The sequence below is a fragment of the Oncorhynchus mykiss genome, chromosome 6 (genome assembly GCF_057628025.1).
Source record: "Oncorhynchus mykiss isolate SJ-2025 chromosome 6, ASM5762802v1, whole genome shotgun sequence".
Lineage (NCBI taxonomy): Eukaryota > Metazoa > Chordata > Actinopteri > Salmoniformes > Salmonidae > Oncorhynchus > Oncorhynchus mykiss.
Genome location: NC_143027.1, coordinates 57,186,755 through 57,206,156, shown reverse-complemented (window position 1 = coordinate 57,206,156; position 19,402 = coordinate 57,186,755). Strand labels below are relative to the sequence as shown.

The window sequence follows — 19,402 nt, the reverse complement described above, 5'->3', positions numbered from 1 at the left end:
CATACTAGCCTCACACTGTGCTATTGTAAGAGGGCTTTAAACACCGTTTTTAACTTCCACTGTGTGTAGGTCCGGCAGTGCCAGACTGTTTTAAGCCTTGGCCATATCCCTGGCAGGGTGAGATATGCTCAGGAGTAGATTGAGGCTGGGGGAGATTTAGCCAACACTCATTATCGGACAGAACTGGTGTAGCCTCCATCCCCTTTCCTGTCACGCTCGCCTGGACTGAGTAGGAAAGGGGTCTGACATTAGGAAAGGGTCTTGCCTGTGACACTGTTAAGAGTATGGCTCCTTGCAGGTGTACAAATCTACTTTGGCCAGGAATTGTTCCATGAAATAGTCTGCAGTGTCACTGGGTCAGCAAAGCACCGTTCCATTCTAGTTTTTGCAAGGGAAATGCATTCTTCACGGTGGGGTTGTATGTATTTGTCATGGTCCGTCGTTTCAGAAAAGTGTTATGGTTCACTTCCTTTTGTCTCATGAAACTGAGATGACAAGCAGTGAAATGCTGTTTTTTTTTGTGTGTGTATGTGTGTGTGTGTGTTTTTTCATGGGCAAACGCATCAAAACAACATTTTTTATTTTTGCTTTCATAATATCATTCGTTCTTATTACGTGTTTGAACTGAGAATGGTTTGTAGGGCTTGTTTTCAGTGCTGATTGTGCTTTGTTTATATTACCTCCCTATATTGGAGCCAGAGAGGAGGGAAAATGACACAGAGTATAACAGCATCCGCCACAGACTCGCCCTTCCAAATCGAATCTGCCATGAAATATAAAGACTAAGTTAGGCTGCTCTTTGATATTGTGGCCACACCAATAACAGGGACCGTGAGGCTCCACGGCCGCTCACCACCACATACAATACAGGCACTGGAGCCCATTTTGCCATGGCACAATGATGGTAAAATGAGAAAATAACTTAAAATAAAACAGGGTTGGCTAGCTGCGCTCCATTGCTGTACCTATAGCTCCGTCATGGTCTTTGTGCCCGGGGCCGCAGTGGGCTGTGAAAATGCAATACAGTCACAAGGGGTGAAGCACTGCTATTCCTTTGAGTGAAAGTGCACTTCACTGTAAGTTTTGCGTACTGCAAGTTGTATTTTCAACATTTAAAAAAAAAAATATTTTTTTTTTTTTTACAGCTGATGAACTTCAAACTCAACCATACCATCTCAATGTCAATAACCCGCTCTCGAAATGAGGTTTTGTTTGTAGAGGCTTTCCAGTTGTTTCTGTTTCTATTGTTTATCTTGCATGTTTACACATTTATGATTTATCATCAATGTGCTCATCTGTTGTTGTTGTTTTTTTTGGTCCGTCCATTTGTTTGCTGTTGTCGTAAAGGGCCGGATGTATCCATCGGTCTAACACTACTGCAGCTGAGATCAACCCAACATTGAGGTGAGATCAAAGCCCCCTTTCAACACATTCACTTTCTTTCTCTTCACCAAGTCACTTTCTCAATTCTGCCCTCTCTGTCACACAAGAATGTATTTACCTAGCAAAGTTTCTGCTTACTAGTTCCTTGGTCTGGAGTCGACAAAGTAGCACACACCTCCACGCAATGTGCCAGATGTGGCATGTTGTTCAGTAGCATCCCAGTGAAGAGAGAGAATCAGATCTTTGAAACTGAATTTCAGTGGAATATATATATTTTTTCATGTTGTGTCATGGTAACATTGTCCTTACAATAGTATCATATTCACCTCCCAGCTTGGCAGGATGCTTATGAGAATGTGGGATGGCATTCAGCTGCTGATGGAACCATATGGCACAAACAGGCCCATGTGCTCCCGCTCGCTGTCACCGTGCCCCATCCCATCGTTTACATACAAATAGCTCCATTTGGACCGCTGAGAGAGCGTGAGAGAGACTACCTTAGAGTATTCATATTTGGCACATCCTCACATTTGATTTTACAATGAATTATGTGTCATTGTTTCTGCCACTCTTGTTTGTCAGCGATGCTAATTCACTGTTGATTGAGTCTCGTCTGTGGAGGCAAATTTGCATGATGGATCCTCTCCATGTCCACTGAGATGACTAATGAGAAGTTGCATCTTCTGAACGCTGTCATGTGTGCAGCACCGCAAAAAGCCACTCCAAACAGGAGCCGGATGAAATTACTCCGAATTTTAAGTTTTGCTTGTCACTTCAGTGATCTGCCAAACAGACTGATTAATGCATTTTGTAGTTTTTTTCCTTGCCAGATTTTTCCCTGTGTAATGCTTCCCTGTCGTGCAATTATAATTATTTCCAATGTCGTAATTCATTTGAGATTTGGAGCTTTTCTTTTTTTCTTGATGTCCGGGTAAAATGCTTAGGATGCTAGCAAGGGATTTGTTTTTATATTGAATGGGTAATTAGACAGTAATCAGCTAGTCTTTGAAGAGAGGTTATTTGAGCCTTGATAGAAAGGAAATCACTGTCAGCTTTTCCTCTGAGGTTAGGTTCAACAAATCCGCTTAAATGAACATGTAACATCCACTAAGGTGGCGTTATAAGATGTCACATTTTATGTTCTTTATTCACTGTATTTTGTAATGATAGTGCTCATCTGTGTGTAATGCATGTTCCTACTAAAAACGGAGGTTGTTATTTGCAGGGTGTGTTTTGACTGCATGGATAGTAGACGTTAATGACATAAGATGTAATGTGATTTGGACAGCAGCGCCACGTAGATGGGCTCAAACTCTAAAATGTAATCATGTTGATTTGGACAGCAGCGCCACGTAGATGGGCTCAAACTCTAAAATGTAATCATGTTGATTTGGACAGCAGCTCCATGTAGATGGGCTCAAACTCTAAAATGTAATCATGTTGATTTGGACAGCAGCTCCATGTAGATGGGCTCAAACTCTAAAATGTAATCATGTTGATTTGGACAGCAGCTCCATGTAGATGGGCTCAAACTCTAAAATGTAATCATGTTGATTTGGACAGCAGCTCCATGTAGATGGGCTCAAACTCTAAAATGTAATCATGTTGATTTGGACAGCAGCTCCATGTAGATGGGCTCAAACTCTAAAATGTAATCATGTTGATTTGGACAGCAGCTCCATGTAGATGGGCTCAAACTCTAAAATGTAATCATGTTGATTTGGACAGCAGCGCCACAAAGATGGGCTCAAACTCTAAAATGTAATCATGTTGATTTGGACAGCAGCTCCATGTAGATGGGCTCAAACTCTAAAATGTAAGCTTCTCAGGGCATCACAATCAATACATGTGTACAGTATGACGGAAACCTTGTATTTACCATTTCAATAAATACTGTAGGGAGCTCTGATTATACCAGAGCACACAGTCCAGCATGCATCAAACATTCTGAAACGTTGTTAAATTAACAATGGTAAGAAAAGATGGCTCCCCATACCATTGTTTGTGTTTCGAAAGATCTATGTGCTGAACCGAACCACCAGGTAATTGCCCAGTATACCTTATTCTGAGACAGACTGTCTTTTCGCACTTACACAGGAATGTACAGACTGTTTGCATTAACGATCTCCGGGATGACAAATTGTTACCAGCTTTGGCTTCTAAGCATCCAGCAGGCTTGCTTTTCACTTCCTAATAAGAAAAGATTATCCCCATTTTTAAAACCACATTCTGGAGTGTGTTTTTCTGCCGAGCTGCAGCCCTGCCACTTTGCTTGACAGAATAGAATTCATTGAAATGACCATTCAACAGCAGTGAATCGTGCAGCTTGTGACTTTAAGGGCAATCCTGTTGCTTTAGCTCAATTGATTAGCATTGTCTATAGTCATGCAGGCAACCTTGATTCTATGACGCAGATCAGTTGATATCTATCAGCTGCTGGGGTCAATGTGGAGAGGTGGAGGAGGAAGGGGGGGGGGGGGGGGTGAGATCACATAATGAGTAACCTTGCCTGAGACCTGAAGACTGATGTTTATTCCCAGAGCTAATGCCTAGGCATTAGTTCTACTGTAGAAGGGCACACATAAAAGCTTCTGAAGTCCTTCTCCCTGTGATTGGAGAACAACTGTCTGGTTGGTGGAGATGTGTGTGTCTGGACTGTAGAGGCTAATTATGAGGTGAAGCAGATATTTGCGTAAACTGTGTGTAATCTGCCCTGGATCTCCCTCACACTGACAATCCATTAGCGACAGAGGTTAGGCCAGTGGTTTGGGGCTCGATGTTGCCCAACACATCTTAGCTGCATATTTTGTTCCCACTCTCAAAGGAAATTGCTGCCAGGATCCCAGGGCTTGAACATATGCTTTGCCCGATTGTGATCACTTTTTCTTAACTTTAGTCTGCTTCTCTTGTTTCCATACCAACATATCTTATTTTTTTTCAACCCTGAGAGTGTTCTGTTTGTCACAGGAACTGTAAAGGAACTGATAATGCAGTTTGATGTAATGTAAGACTGGAGTACTCATTACATTTTCATGAAGTGTGGGTGAAACTGAGCGGCTTTAGTAAATCAAAGCACACTTTCCTCTTAAGATATATCTTACTTGCATGGTTCTTTTTCACGAACTGTATCACAGACAATACACGGCCTACATATACAGTTGAAATTGGAAGTTTACATACACCTTAGCCAAATACATTTCAACTCAGTTTTTCATAATTCCTGACATTTAATCTGAGTAAAAATTCCCTGTTTTAGGTCAATCAGGATCACCACTTTATTTTAAGAAAGTGAAATGTCAGAATAATAGTAGAGAGAATGATTTATTTCAGCTTTTATTTCTTTCATCACATTCCCAGTGGGTCAGAAGTTTACATACACTCAATTTGTATTTTGTAGCATTGCCTTTAAATTGTTTAACTTGGGTCCAATGTTTTGGGTAGCCTTCCACAAGCTTTCCACAATAAGTTGGGTGAATTGTGGGCCATTCCTCCTGACAGAGCTGGTGTAACTGAGTCAGGTTTGTAAGGCCTCCTTGCTCGCACAAACTTTTTCAGTTCTGCCCACAAATTTTCTATGGGATTGAGGTCAGGGCTTTGTGATGGCCACTCCAATACCTTGACTTTGTTGTCCTTACGCAATTTTGCCACAACTTTGGAAGTATGCTTGGGGTCATTGTCCATTTGGAAGACCCATTTGTGACTAAGCTTCAACTTCCTGACTGATGTCTTGAGATGTTGCTTCAATATATCCACATAATTTTCCTCCCTCATAATGGCATCTATTTTGTGAAGTGCACCAGTCCCTCCTGCAGCAAAGCACCCGCTCAACATGTGCTGCCACCCCTGTGCTTCACGGTTGGGATGGCGTTCTTCGGCTTGCAAGCCTCCCCCTTTTTCCTCCAAACATAACGATGGTCATTATGGCCAAACAGTTCTATTTTTGTTTCATCAGACCAGAGGACATTTCTCCAAAAAGTATGATCTTTGTCCCCTTGTGCAGTTGCAAACCGTAGTCTGGCTTTTTTATGGCGGTTTTGGAGCAGTGGCTTCTCCCTTGCTGAGCAGCCTTTCAGGTTATGTCGATATAGGACTTGTTTTACTGTGGATACAGATACTTTAGTACATGTTTCCTCCAGCATCTTCACAAGGTCCGTTGCTGTTGTTCTGGGATTGATTTGCACTTTTCGCACCAAAGTACGTTCATCTCTAGGAGACAGAACTTCCTGAGCGGTATGACGGCTGCGTGGTCCCATGGTGTTAATACTTGCGCACTATTGTTTGTATGGATGAACGTGGTACCTTCAGGCATTTGGAAATTGCTCCCAAGGATGAACCAGACTTGTGGAGGTCTACAATTTTTTTTCTGGGGTCTTGGCTGATTTTGTTTGATTTTCCCATGATGTCAAGCAAAGAGGCACTGAGTTTGAAGGTAGGCCTTGAAATACATCCACAGGTACACCTCCAATTGACTCAAATTATGTCAATTAGCCCATCAGAAGCTTCTAAAGCCATGACATAATTTTCTGGAATTTTACAAGCTGTTTAAAGGCACAGTCAACTTAGTGTTTGTAAACTTCTGACCCACTGGAATTGTGATACAGTGAATTATAAGTGAAATAATCTATCTGTAAACAATTGTTTGAAAAATTACTTGTGTCATGCACAAAGTAGATGTCCTAAACGACTTCCCAAAACTATAGTTTGTTAACAGGAAATTTGTGGAGTGTTTGAAAAATGAGTTTTAATGACTCCAACCTTCCAACTTCAACTGTAAATACCACATGGCTGGCGCTCTCTCTTTTATCGAATGTGGCCCAGTAGCTGTTGCCTTCATGAGGAGCTTACTCTGTGATCCCCTCAGTTTATGAACACTGGACCCATAGCTACCACTTTTTCTTGCTAGCGTCTGCCTCCTCCACAGCCAACCAGCCTAATGACTAGTGATGGGGGAAAATTCCCAGCCCTACCAATGACGTGTGCTAGAAAACAGCTGACACGAAGCCAGCCGCCTTTTGTCAAGAATTTTAAAAATGGAACTTTGACAAGACGCTCAACGTCTTTGATCAAAGTTTTATCTAGAGAGTGAGACTGTAGTGAGGGGTGGCTGGAGACAGACTGGATAGTTGTGAGAGACTCCTGGGCTGATGAGAGAGACTGTGGGCTCTGTGTGGTTTAATTACCTCTAACAGGGGAAAGCAGGCCCATTAGTGACCCACAGACATACAGGACTCCCAGACCTTGGGGAAATACTTGTTACAGGGATTATTTTCTACTCCGATTTACCATGATCAGAATGTGTTGCTTTGCACAGCAAGCATCTGCTCTGTTGCGTCTAATTGTATTGTTTTCCAAGTCCAGGCGATTGTACTGATCCAGGTTTCCAACAGATTAGACCAGATCTCCCCAACTCTGTTCCTGGAGAGCTACAGTCCAGTAGGTTTTCACTCCAACCCTAATCTAATGCACCTGATTCTAATAATTAGCTGGTTGATCACCTGAATCAGGTTAGTTACAACTGGGTTTGGGACGAAAACCTACACGAGGGTAGCTTTCCAGGAACAGGGTAGCTTTCCACGAGGGTAGCTTTCCAGGAACAGGAAGTTTCAGACGGTTTCTAAAAGAGTATACTCTGTCTGGTGAAGATTTTCCTTCTAATTCACTACCATTTTCCCAAATCAAACTAGTACAAATACAGCAGTATTCCACCTGAAAATCAAGATGGGGTTTGTTTTGTAAGATTGTAATAATGCTTTATTTATTCACCAAAATCTCTTCATCTTTTAATATCGATATGGTTTTACTAAATGCTTGTTTAGCCATTAATCCTGGTAGATGGCCACTCAGAGCAAGTGGTACAACATCTTCATGACCATTATAGTATCTATTTAGGCAGGGCTTTTTATTTTCAATGAATACAATTTATTTTATCTTTATTTAACTAGGCAAGTCAGTTAAGAACAAATTATTATTTACAATGATAGCCTACAAGGCCTCCTGCAGGGATGGGGATGGGATTAAAAATTAATTAAATAAAAATATAGAACAAAACACATCACAACAAGGGAGACAACACTACACAAAGAGAGACCTAAGACAACAACATAGCATAGTAGCAACACATGACGACAACATGGTAGCTACACAACATGGTAGCAGCACAAAATATGGTACAAACATTATTGGGCACAGACAACAGCACAAAGGGAAAGAAGGTAGAGACAACAAGCAAAGCAGCCACAACTGTCAGGAAGAATGTCCATGATGGAGTCTTTGAATGAAGAAATTGAGATAAAACTGTCAAGTTTGAGTGTTTGTTGCAGCTCGTTCCAGTCGCTAAGCGGCAGCACACTGAAAAGACGAGTGAACAAGGTAGGTGTGTGCTTTGGGGACCTTTACAGGAATGTGACTGGCAGAACGGGTGTTGTATGTGGAGGATGAGAGCCGCAGTAGATATCTCAGATAGGAGGGAGTGAGGCCTAAGAGGGTTTTATAAATAAGGATCAACCAATGGGTCTTGCGACGGGTATACAGAGATTACCAGTTTACAGAGGAGTATAGAGTGCAGTGATGTTTCCTATAAGGAGCATTGTTGGCAAATCTGATGGTCGAATGGTAAAGAACATCTAGCCGCTTGAGATCACCCTTACCTGTCGATCTATATATTACGTCTCCATAATCTAGCATGGGTAGGATGGTCATAGGAATCAGGGTTTGTTTGGCAGCTGGGGTGAAAGAGGAGTGATTACAATAAAGGAAACCAAGTCTAGATGTAACCTTTGCCAGCAGCTTTGATATGTGCTGAGAGAAGGACAGTGTACTGTCTAGCCATACTCCCAAGTACTTGTATAAGGGGACTACCTCAAGCTCTAAACCCTCAGAGGTAGTAATCACACCTGTGGGGAGAGGGGCATTCTTCTTACCAAACCACATGACCTTTGTTTTGGAGGTGTTCAGAACAAGGCAGAGAAAGCTTGTTGGACACTAAGAAAGCTTTGTTGTAGAGCGTTTAACACAAAATCCGGGGAGGGGCCAGCTGAGTATAAGACTGTATAATCTGCATATAAATGGATGAGAGAGCTTCCTACTGCCTGAGCTATGATGTTGATGTAAATTGAGAAGAACGTGGGACCTAGGATCGAGCCTTGGGGTACACCCTTGGTGACAGACAGTGGCTGAGACAGCAGATGTTCTGACATTATACACTGCACTCTTTGAGAGAGGTAGTTAGCAAACTAGGCCAAAGACCCCTCAGAGACACCAATACTCCTTAGCCGGCCCACAAGAATGGAATGGTCAAAAGCTTTGGCCAAGTAAATAAAAATAGCAGCACAACATTGCTTAAAATCAAGGGCAATGATGACATCATTGAGGACCTTTTAAGGTTGCAGTGACACATCCATAACCTGAGCGGAAACCAGATTGCATACCAGAGAGAATACTATAGATATCAAGAAAGCCAGTCAGTTGATTATTGACAAGTTTTTCCAACACTTTTGATAAACAGGTCAAACTAGAAATAGGCCTGTAACAGTTAGGATCAGCTTGATCTCCCCCTTTAAATAAAGGACAAACCGTGGCTGCCTTCTAAGCAATGGGAACCTCCCCAGAGAGGAGAGACAGGTTAAAAAGGTCAGAGATAGGCTTGGTGATTATAGAGGCAGCAACCTTAAAGAAGAAAGGGTCTAAACCATCTGACCCGGATGTTTTTGGGGGGTCAACTTTAAGGAGCTCCTTTAGCACCTCAGACTCAGTGACCGCCTGCAGGGAGAAACCTTGTAGCGGGGCAGGGGAAAAAGAGGGAATAGCATTTTGGCTTGTTGCATTAGAAGCGGTTGGAGATGAGTAAATGTTGGACGGGCAAGGAGGCATGGCTGAGTCAAATAGGAATCCTGACTTAATGAAGTGGTGATTAAAAAGCTCAGCCATGTGTTTCTTGTCACTTACAACCACTTCAACTTTAAGGGGCATGGGCAGCTTTGAGAAGGAGGGTTTATTCTCCAGGTCTTTAACCGTTTTCAAGAACGTCTTGGAGTTAGACCTACTGAGAGAGAAAACTGCTCTTTAAAGTAACTAACTTTGGCCTTCCGGATAGCCCGAGTGCACTTTTTTCTCATTTGCCTGAATGAGAGCCAGTCAGCGTGAGTATGCATGTGCATGTAACTCTGTAAGATCACTGTCGAACCAGGGGCTGAACCTGTTTTTCATTCTCATTTTCTTTATGGGGGCATGTTTGTTAACAATATCACTGACGATATCAATGGTCTCTGACCCTCTAATGTTCTTTATATATTCACACCTTTCATACCAAAGATATATAATATATAATAACAAAGATGAAGAACCAATCTTTAGGCCAGCCTGAGAGAGGTGGGGTTGACCAGGAAGTCAGTAGAATAATCTGTCTGGTCAGTACAGGGCCTGCTCCTCAGACAGTCAGTCTCGGCTTCACTGTTCCTGCTTGTGTGCGTTTGATGTTACAGTCTTGTGTCAGTTCTCAGTGGATTAGTGTGTGGGGGATTTGGCTTCCGGCAAACAGACAGCCCAGCCAGGATCAGACAGTAACATAACCCGGAGTGACAGCAGGGAGGCCTAAGAGCTGCCTCTCCGTCCACTCACACTGCCTTACTGACACAGCTCTGTGTGTGTGTGTGTGTGTGCGTGTGTGAGTTTGGCTGAAACAGAATGGAGGAGAGGGAGGGAGGGGGAGCTCTTTTGGCTGCAAACACACGTATTAGAATCTTTTACCTTGGGCTAGTTGGCAGGCAAGGGACGCCTGGAAAAACAGAGCACATCAAGGGACTGTATAATTAACCCCACCAACTCTCCTCTGAACCAACACCAAATCCATGCAACCGAAGTAAGTCTTTTTTTTGGGACATTTCATTTTGTTTTGTGGATTTGGTTTGTTTTAGTTTTTTTCCTATCATGGATGTTTGCTATGAAAACCCAAGGGGTGCAGAGAGATGGGCTTTACATGCATTTGTTTTGTAGACTGAGAAGTTAACTGTTTGTTTTATATCCCTTTAATTGTGTCCTGTTCTCGATCTCCCCCAGGTCAGAGAAGAATTCACTGTGCAATACAGACAAAGGTAAAACAAACACACTTTGAATTGTTAACACTAGGTGATTATAAATTGACGCAGTTAACTTGGCAGCAAGTGGATGTGGGCCAATCGGTGCCCACAACTGTTTTGCTCTCGTGCTTGATGTTTTGAAAAATCAAGGTTTAAGAAACCGCCAGCTAATTCCTGTCAGAATTATGTTTCACTATGAATAATGCCAATGTCGAACGATTAGAGCCTGGTGGTTTTTTGAGCTGGATTCAAGAGGTGGCTAAAAACTTCTTAGCCTTTGTGGCCCTGCTTGAACATGCCCCCGCAAGTTCACCTGCCATCATGCAAAGGGTTTTACCCCCCCCCCAACAAACAAAAAAATTCTTGGCACTTAAGATATGCATTTCACGGCATTTGAACTAGAGTGCTGCGGGGAAGGGTTTTTAAAATTCACACGTCACATTAGCGTTCAAGTCCATCTCTCAAAGATTCTGGCGTGAGCCCAGTCGGGATATATTCTCAAGACCTGACTTGGCATCTCTCGAGTTGTTTTCTTTAAAAAAATATATATACATATATATTTCCAGTAGCAGCCCCTTTCTAATTCTGGTTGTTCAGCTCTGACAGCAGGATTCTAGAGCATATCTTCAGACGCAGACGTCGTGGTAGCAACTGTTTGACTTGCAGAGCTGGCTAACTGAGATTTGGGAGAATGCTGTGGGGAATTTTGAGTTGACTGTTTTCCTGCCTTGGCGGAAAACATGCAGATGGGTGGATTAGGGTAAATAATCTACAAAGAGCATTTTGGTGCTTTGAACAAGGATTTGCCATATTGAGACTGAACCCAAGAACTCAACAGGCGCTAATGTGATTATCTGTTTTAATTTAAAACGTTTCATGATCCAGTGTTTAAATACTGGGTTTCTACTGAAAGCAGCAACCTGCATGTTGCTCTCATTACTACCCGTGTTAGCTGAGTAAATAGATTGATGTTTTTGCTCGTCAATTCAGTTTGAGGTTCCTTTCCCAAGACTGTCAGTCTTACATAAGATATATAGTACAGATAGTACTAAAGCCAAACGGGCAAGTGCCCCGTAAAGAACTATTAATGAACACTGGCACTCTGCTCAGATCTTTCCCCAAAGGACACTGTCATGTATTATGGTCTGCTGTTGTTATGACTACTGAATCTATAGCCTCCTCTCATATCGCTACCTTCTTACTGTACACATATTTCTCATTACTTACAGTATCACCAGAAGTGTTGATTGAATGTGTGAAGAGCAAGGACCATCTGAAGGTGAGTGGCAGCCACAGTGGCCAGTGGATTTGCTCACTGCATATAGGTCTACTGTATAGTGAATGTAGGCTCACTAATTGATACAGTCGACAAGGGAATGATGGTCACTTCTGTCATGACTTTACCTCAGGGTAAGCATTTCTCTAGTCGGCAATGAATAAAAATGCAGTCTATTCCCCCATTCCTCTAGACATGCAGTCACTTTCCCCACGCCTCTGGTCATAACAATGTGCCCTCTTCTCCCAGCTGAAGGAGCTGCACAAACTGGGAGCCGACCTGTCACTGCAGGACCCCTCAGGATGCACCCTGCTCCACTATGCTGTGGACACTGGTAGCAAGGACACTGTCAAATACATCCTGGACAATGGTAGGGACAAGGCAATACACATTTATGTGTTCTATTTAAGTCTGTGGGTAGGACATCCCTCTCACAATACTGAATCATTCGGTGGTATTTCCCAAAGTGAGTCTGTGACCCTTAAATATCAACTATGTGTCAGAAGTTAACCCAGCACGGTAGGCTCTATGTTTTCTAAAAGTAGAATTATGTCCCAGGTGTGGAACGCCATATATTTCAGGGTCATGAGCATTGTTTAAGACAAGCCACAGCGCAGATACATCTCACTCTGTGTAAGCTTGATGACGTTTATGGAGTCTTTCTGGCTCAACAACGAATGATACATTCCAATATTTGAAAAGGGAAATGTTTTCTGTCAAATTCCTCCTGCACCAGCTTTTTACGACTTTATAAAAGTAGTACCTTGGAGCATTGTAATTGGTTTAGGGACATGCTTTGAAATGTCTCTCTCTCCCCTGCCCCCTCCCAAAAAACAGCACCCACAGATATCCTGGATGTAACAGAAAAAGAAAAGTAAGTTTAAGACATGGATTTTGAAATGCTCATTTTACACATATTCTCTGTGATGTATCTAGTTAAAGTTTTTTAAATAGAAAGTTACACTCATTGGATCTACTCTGTCTGTCTTTCTCTCTCTCGGTCTCAGTGGGGAGACAGTGTTGCACAAAGCAGCGTCACTGTGTCAGAGGACTATCTGTCACTACCTGGTAGAGGCAGGGGCATCCCTCATGAAGACCGACTTACAGGTGAGAGCAACGCTCCCTTTTCCCTCATTGCTTTACTCTTTATTTGGCCAAAATAAACCAAGTTGATGCTTAGGTTACCCCTGAGAAGGGTTTTCTACAGTGGATAGGGCGGCAGGTAGCCTAGCGGTTAAGAGCGTTGGGTCCGAAAGGTCGCTGGTTCAAGTCCCTGACCCGACTAGGTGAAAAATCTGCCGTTGTGCCCTTGAGCAATGTACTTAACCCTAATTGCTCTTGTAAGTCGCTCTGGATAAGAGCGTCTGCTAAATGACTAAAATGGATAAGTGGTGGGTATAGAATGGCCTAATCATCATCCAGAAGGAAAATTAGCTCGTCTTTCTTATGACAAGCTAATTATACACCGGGTGAGGGAGCATTACAGCGGTGCCCTACACGTCCCCTCTGAACCAAACTTTCCAGATGCCTGCAAAGTCCATTAAAGTACTTACCTCCAAGTGGCTCCATCATAAAAATGTCTTATGTGTTTACCCTCTCCTGCAGAGATAGACAACTGGATACATTTGTTTCAGTGTGTGGAAAAGCAGTTGGAGCATAACGCTTACATTTTTTACTACAGTATTTCACAAGCATCCTCCTTCTGAAGACCCCACAGATGGTTTTTGTCTCAGATTTCAGGTCCTGGAAGGCTCAGACTTTACCACATTTAAGATTTCTTGATTTTCATGTCAAGGCTTGAAGAATTTTCTTATACAAAATCTCACTGCCAAGTGGTGTGTCTGCAATGTAGTGTCTCTCATACTGTAAGCAACTGGCAGAATGCTTGAGGTGTCCCTGGGGAGGAGTGTAGTCCTGGCCAGTCAGTTCTATCATGCATTGAACGTACTCTGGTACTGTAGCTCTCCTCGAAATGAAACATTCCCATGACATTCAGCAACTCAGCAACCTCCCTCTAGCCTGTACACCCCCCCCCCCCCCCTCTCTCTCTCTCTCTCTCTCTGCCCTCAGTGAGCTAGCAGTGAGTAAAAGCAATGATGAAAAATATAATCTTGCAGAATTTGGGGCAAGTCTGATTCACACCCTGTGGCCTTGGGATGCAGTTCAGCCTGGCTTTCTTTCCTCTCCGCCGTCTCTTCATCCTGCCACCCTTTCTGCCTGTCGGTCTTTCTCACTCACAATACATTCACTCTTGGCCTTGAGATGTCAGCATATCTTAGCAATTACTTTTCTTGTCTTTTTGTCTCACCCTCTTGCCATGTTCTCTTCTCCCTTCTCTCTTATTTCTCTCTTGTGAGTTTGGTTGGGGTCTGCTCTTAAAAAAAACAAGCACTTAGAAATAATTGATTTTGTGCAATCTTAAATGGTACAGGAGCTCGTGGACGAATCAGAAAACCTTTATTGAGTCTAAAACATTCTAGATTTGCTTTTGGTGAATATTCACTGTTGATAACTGGAAATATTAAATCTAAACTATGATGAAATCTGAATACAAATGATTCCAACAACTCAAAAATAATTGCAGACTGATCTTTGACTCTGCGGCTTAATGTTTAGACCTCGGGAGAAATAGATGCTGCCTTAATTAAAGTTGGGTTCTTCATTGCAGTCTTTCATGTTGAGCAAGTTGCCTCTCTTGTGCTGCAGGGTGACACACCAAAGCATCGTGCAGAGAAGGCCAAGGATGCAGAGCTGGCAGCCTACCTGGAGAACCGGCAGCACTACCAGATGATCCAGAGAGAGGACCAGGAGACAGCCGTGTGACTCTGCTCCCTGACCTCCAGCACCACTTCCCTATCACCTAACCCCGTGCCAAACCTACTTTAGCTAAAAAAAGGAAACTCACCAGAGAAGACGGTCAAAAGGGAGCCAGTGTTGTATTCTCCTGCTAGGGAGTTGGTTGGAGTTCTACCAGATGAGAGATTCGTCAGGTCCACCATGTGAGATGCTTGTGACCAGTGGACTTGATTATTGCACTGCCCCCCCAAAAAAAGCGTATGTTTTGTGTCGGAACACTTGGAAGAGATGGTTCTTCTGTTTCATTTTTTTCCCCCCAGGTTGTGTTGCACTTGCAATCCACCTAGACTGAATGTTGAAATGGTTCTGTAGAGAATTGTGCTCCCAGGTTTTAGGACAGGAGCTTGGGTCATTGACTGCCTTGGTAGTTGTATTATTATACGCTCTGATGGAGCTGTATCTCTCTGTGTCTATAAAAGCAGCGTGAGCGTTTCAACCGTACGGATCACAATGACTCAGTGGATTTCAAAAGGGTACAAACACTCTGATCCGTAGGCCAGCTGTCTTTAAGGCTACCAAAAAAATGTCATTATTTTATTTGTTTATAGTACTGCTGTTGATTTTTTTATTTTTTTTATTGATTGATTGATTTGTCCACCCATAATGCAGTGTAATGGGATAAAACGATCCACGAAAGTGGGGAATTTTTTTACGTAATACTTCTCATCACCAAACGATTTGAATTGAATAGATCAATATTGTTCTACTTTATGGTCACTTGGCAAATGTTTATTTTTATTTCTTAGTGTTAATAAGGATATTTGGTACTGTACACTTATCGTAGTACCTCTGTGTTAAAGCAGTGTATGCACCTCAGCTCCAATTGCCTTGATTTTCTTATTTTGTTGGCTGATTCGTTTGTATTTAATGTACTTAATTATGTCATGGTGTATTTTTATAGCATTTTTAAGCAGATTGATGTTTATATAATTTGTACATATTATAAATGTAACATTTTTGTGTTTGGTCATTACTTACTATAAAATGTGCATTTTCTATGTATTTGTTTCAGAACTACAAAGCATTTCTTCTCTCATGTTGTTACAGAAGTCAAAGGCGTATTTATTCACCTCAACATTTTTTTTTTACCGATTTATGTTCAGCGAACTCAAAAAATGTTCCGACGGGTTGGGTTGTAAATTTACAAGGTGTTTGTTGTTGTTGTTTTTTTACATTAAAAAAAAAATAATAATAATTTGTCTTCATAATAACCATCAATTTGAGGTTGCTATTTATTTTCCATAGTTATAATCTCTGTTTAAAATATGGCTGGTCATTTAAAACAGAACTATAATCAAACTTAAGTTATAAAGACCTGTGATGGTGTTCATGTTACATTTGCGTAGAGAGCTAGGGGAAGGAATTGGTCTCATTCCAAAAGCCATCCTTCTGTATAACTAGCTAACTAGTTTAATGTTCGAGCCACAGTAACTGTGGATGTACTGTATTTTGTCAGATTGAAATGAGTTGTTTCTCTGGATGTTTTCTTAAAATGATTTAATCGCTAAACATACTTGTAAAACATACTTGTAAACACATTAACAAGGTACACCATTTCATATGCACATTTTTGCTGGATTCTGTTTGTTGTCAAAAGTTTCTAGTTTTGACCTTTAAAACAATCCATCATGCCAACTAAGATGCATTTCATTGTAAATCATTGCTGTTCTCTATTATGGCCAGATACATTTCTTCATGTATCACTGAATCAGTTTCTGTGATAGGAAATATGTCGTCAGTGAAAGTCCTCTCCTGTTTCTAATTCCAGACTGACGATAACAACATATATTTTTTATTTGATGATGAAAAGTAAATGAACTGTGTAGTTCTACACCTCGTACATAATCATATGTTCTCACAGAAATTATTTTTTTGGGGGGGGTACACGTTTTTTTTTTTTTTTAATTTTTAACGATAGAAAACATCCACATACAAACGACAACACACAGACGCACACAAACATCCACAACATCACCCCTGCCTAGACCCACCTGCTCACACCCCCCATCTCCAGCGACCGCATCACTCTCCGCCACACAGCCTCAAGGCCCCCCATTTAGATGACTTCACTATAATTGAAATATCATGTTAGCCTTGAGGCTGAGAAGATTGGATATCATCATTTGAGGCATTTATGATTATACTGCATACTGAAAGAGGTGCATGTTTGATCAGGTTATGTAAAATATATCCTCTTGTTTAGAGACTGACATGGATTTATATATTTTGGATGTATATTAACATCAGGTTTTTATTGAAGCCTTATCTACCTGCACTATTTTGTATGTTTCATGTATTTGAGGATCTGGACCAAGTTAAACAACTGTAGTTCACTGTGATCTTGGAAAGTACACCGTGGAATCATTATAATAGTGTTTTTCTCAACTTACAGTATATATTTGTCCATTTCCAATGGAAATATAGATTAAAACAGCATTAGGATATTCACATTTATCAGAGGTTTTCTAAATCCGTTTCCAGCATCATACCATTGGGGATTCTGATTATGTAGTATGCACAGTGCGTGTTGTTGTTGATTGACAGACTTTTATGGAGGCCTTGCATGATCTTTCCTCGAAGAGATGATTTGTGCCACCAAACACAAAAAAATACATTATTGTAAATGTCGTCTTTATTTTATTTTTGTATTCTTTTTTTTCTTACTTATACAGGTAAGTCGGTTAAGATTTTTTATTTATTTAAAATTACGACTTGTCAACCATATTGAATCAATTATGAAATGGTCATGTCAGATTTCTAATGAACATATACAGTGCTTTCGCAAAGTATTCAGACCCCTTGACTTTTTCCACTTTTTCCACATTTTGTTACGTTATGGCCTTACTCTAAAACGGGTTAAACTGTATTTTTCCCTCATCAATATCCACACAATACCCCATAATGTCAAAGCAAAAACAGGTGTTAAGACATTTTGCCAATATATTACAAATAAAATACTGAAATATCACATTTTCATAAGTATTCAGACCCTTTACTCAGTACTTTGTTGAAGCACCTTTGGCAGCGATTACAGCCTCAAGTCTTATTGGGTATGACGCTACAAGCTTGGCACACCTGTATTTGGGGAGTTTCTCCCATTCTTCTCTGCAGATCCTCTCAAGCTCTGTCACTTTGGATGGGGAATGTCGCTACACAGCTGTTTTCAGGTCTCTCCAGAGATGTTAGATCGGGTTCAAGTCTTGACTCTGGCTCGGCCACTCAAGGACATTCAAAGACTTGTCCCAAGCCACTCCTGAGATGTCTTGGCTGTGTACTTAGGATCGTTGTCCTGTTGGAATGTGAACCTTCGCCCCAGTCTGAGGTCCTGAGCACTCTGGAGCAGGTTTTCATCAAGGATCTCTCTGTACTTTGCTCCGTTCATCTTTCCCTCAATCCTGATTAGTCTCCTAGTACCTGCTGCTGAAAAACATCCCCACAGCATGATGCTGCCACCACCATGCTTCACCGTAGGGATGGTGCCAGGTTTCCTCCAGACGTGACACTTGGTATTCAGGCCAAAGAGTTCAATCTTGGTTTCATCAAAACTGAAAATCTTGTTTCTCATGGTCTGAGTCCCTTTGGTGCCTTTTGGAAAACTCCAAGCGGGCTGTCATGTGCCTTTTACTGAGGGGTGGCTTCCGTCTGGCCCCTCTACCATAAAGGCCTGATTGGTGGAGTGCTGCAGAGATGGTTGTCCTTCTGGAAAGTTCTCCCATCTCCACAGAGGAACTCTGGAGCTATGTCAGAGTGACCATTGGGTTCTTAGTCACCTCCCTGACCAAGACCAGCTATAGGAAGAATCTTGGTGGTTCCAAACATCTTCCATTTAAGAATGATGGAGGCCACTGTGTCTTGGGGAACTTGAATGCTGCAAAAATTGTGCTTCAACACAATCTTTTCTCGGAGCTCTACGGACAATTAATTCGACCCCATGGCTTGGTTTTTGCTCTGACATGCACTGTGGGACCTTATATAGACAGGTGTGTGCCTTTCCAAATCATGTCCAATCAATTGAATTTACCACAGCTGGTCTCCAATCAAGTTGTAGGAACATCTCAAGGATGATCAATGGAAACAGGATGCACCTGAGCTCAATTTTGAGTCTCATAGCAAATGGTCTGAATACTTATGGAAATAAGTTTTTTACATCTGCAAGAATAAAAAATGAAAAGTTTTTGCTTTGTCATTATGGGGTATTGTGTGTAGATATATGAGAAAAAAATGTATTATCGGTTTTAGAATAAGGCTGTAACGTAACACAATGTGGAAAAAGTCAAGGTGTCTGATTACTTTACGCATGCACTGTATGTCCAAACCTACCACGGGAATTAAACATGCCAAAATGTACAGAGGAAAACGTTGCTCAAACATTTTACATTCTAAAAGTCGGAGACACTTGTTGAATAAGTAAGATTGCTCATGATTAATCTTGACATCGCTATCTAAGGTGCAATGCATTTATTAATAATGATGCCTCATATGATATCCTGGTGAAAGTTGCCTTGGAAACTAAAGACAGCATCTCTCCACAGCATCTTATCTATCGTCTATGATCTACCAGATTGTAGCATTATTTGTTGGTGTTTAAGTTTCATCAGAAAATAATTTGACAACAGCAGAGGAAAGGCAAAACGGAGCATGTAGTACAAAGTTACCTCTTGGAATTGAGTTGAATAACCTCAGCCTTACAGTAGTATGTTTTGTGCGCTTGTACTACAGTATACAGATTTGAATCTGGCCCAGAGACTTGCCATCACATCCCAAGCTATTTTTTGACATGTTCATCGCTCCATTATGAGTTTTACTGTTTTCG

The 19,402-nt window shown here is 41.6% G+C and overlaps 1 protein-coding gene across 35 annotated transcripts in view; it reads left to right on the top strand.

Moving 5' to 3' along the window:
* The window catches only part of LOC110526199 (diacylglycerol kinase zeta), a 119,651-nt gene extending 103,867 nt beyond the window's left edge, over positions 1–15,784 (top strand). For 28 of the 35 annotated variants that reach the window (XM_090238371.1, XM_090238367.1, XM_090238370.1 and 25 more), the window contains 7 exons: positions 1,348–1,404; positions 10,438–10,472; positions 11,687–11,736; positions 11,983–12,103; positions 12,571–12,607; positions 12,741–12,840; positions 14,440–15,784. In XM_090238371.1, the coding sequence (XP_090094497.1) occupies positions 1,348–1,404; positions 10,438–10,472; positions 11,687–11,736; positions 11,983–12,103; positions 12,571–12,607; positions 12,741–12,840; positions 14,440–14,556 (517 nt within the window). In that variant the 3' untranslated portion in view covers positions 14,557–15,784. Of the gene's footprint in view, positions 1–1,347; positions 1,405–1,716; positions 2,608–10,437; positions 10,473–11,686; positions 11,737–11,982; positions 12,104–12,570; positions 12,608–12,740; positions 12,841–14,439 lie in introns of those variants that run through there. The other 7 variants (XM_090238382.1, XM_090238383.1, XM_090238381.1 and 4 more) reach the window with 2 other exon arrangements.
* The last annotated feature ends 3,618 nt before the right edge of the window (positions 15,785–19,402 follow it).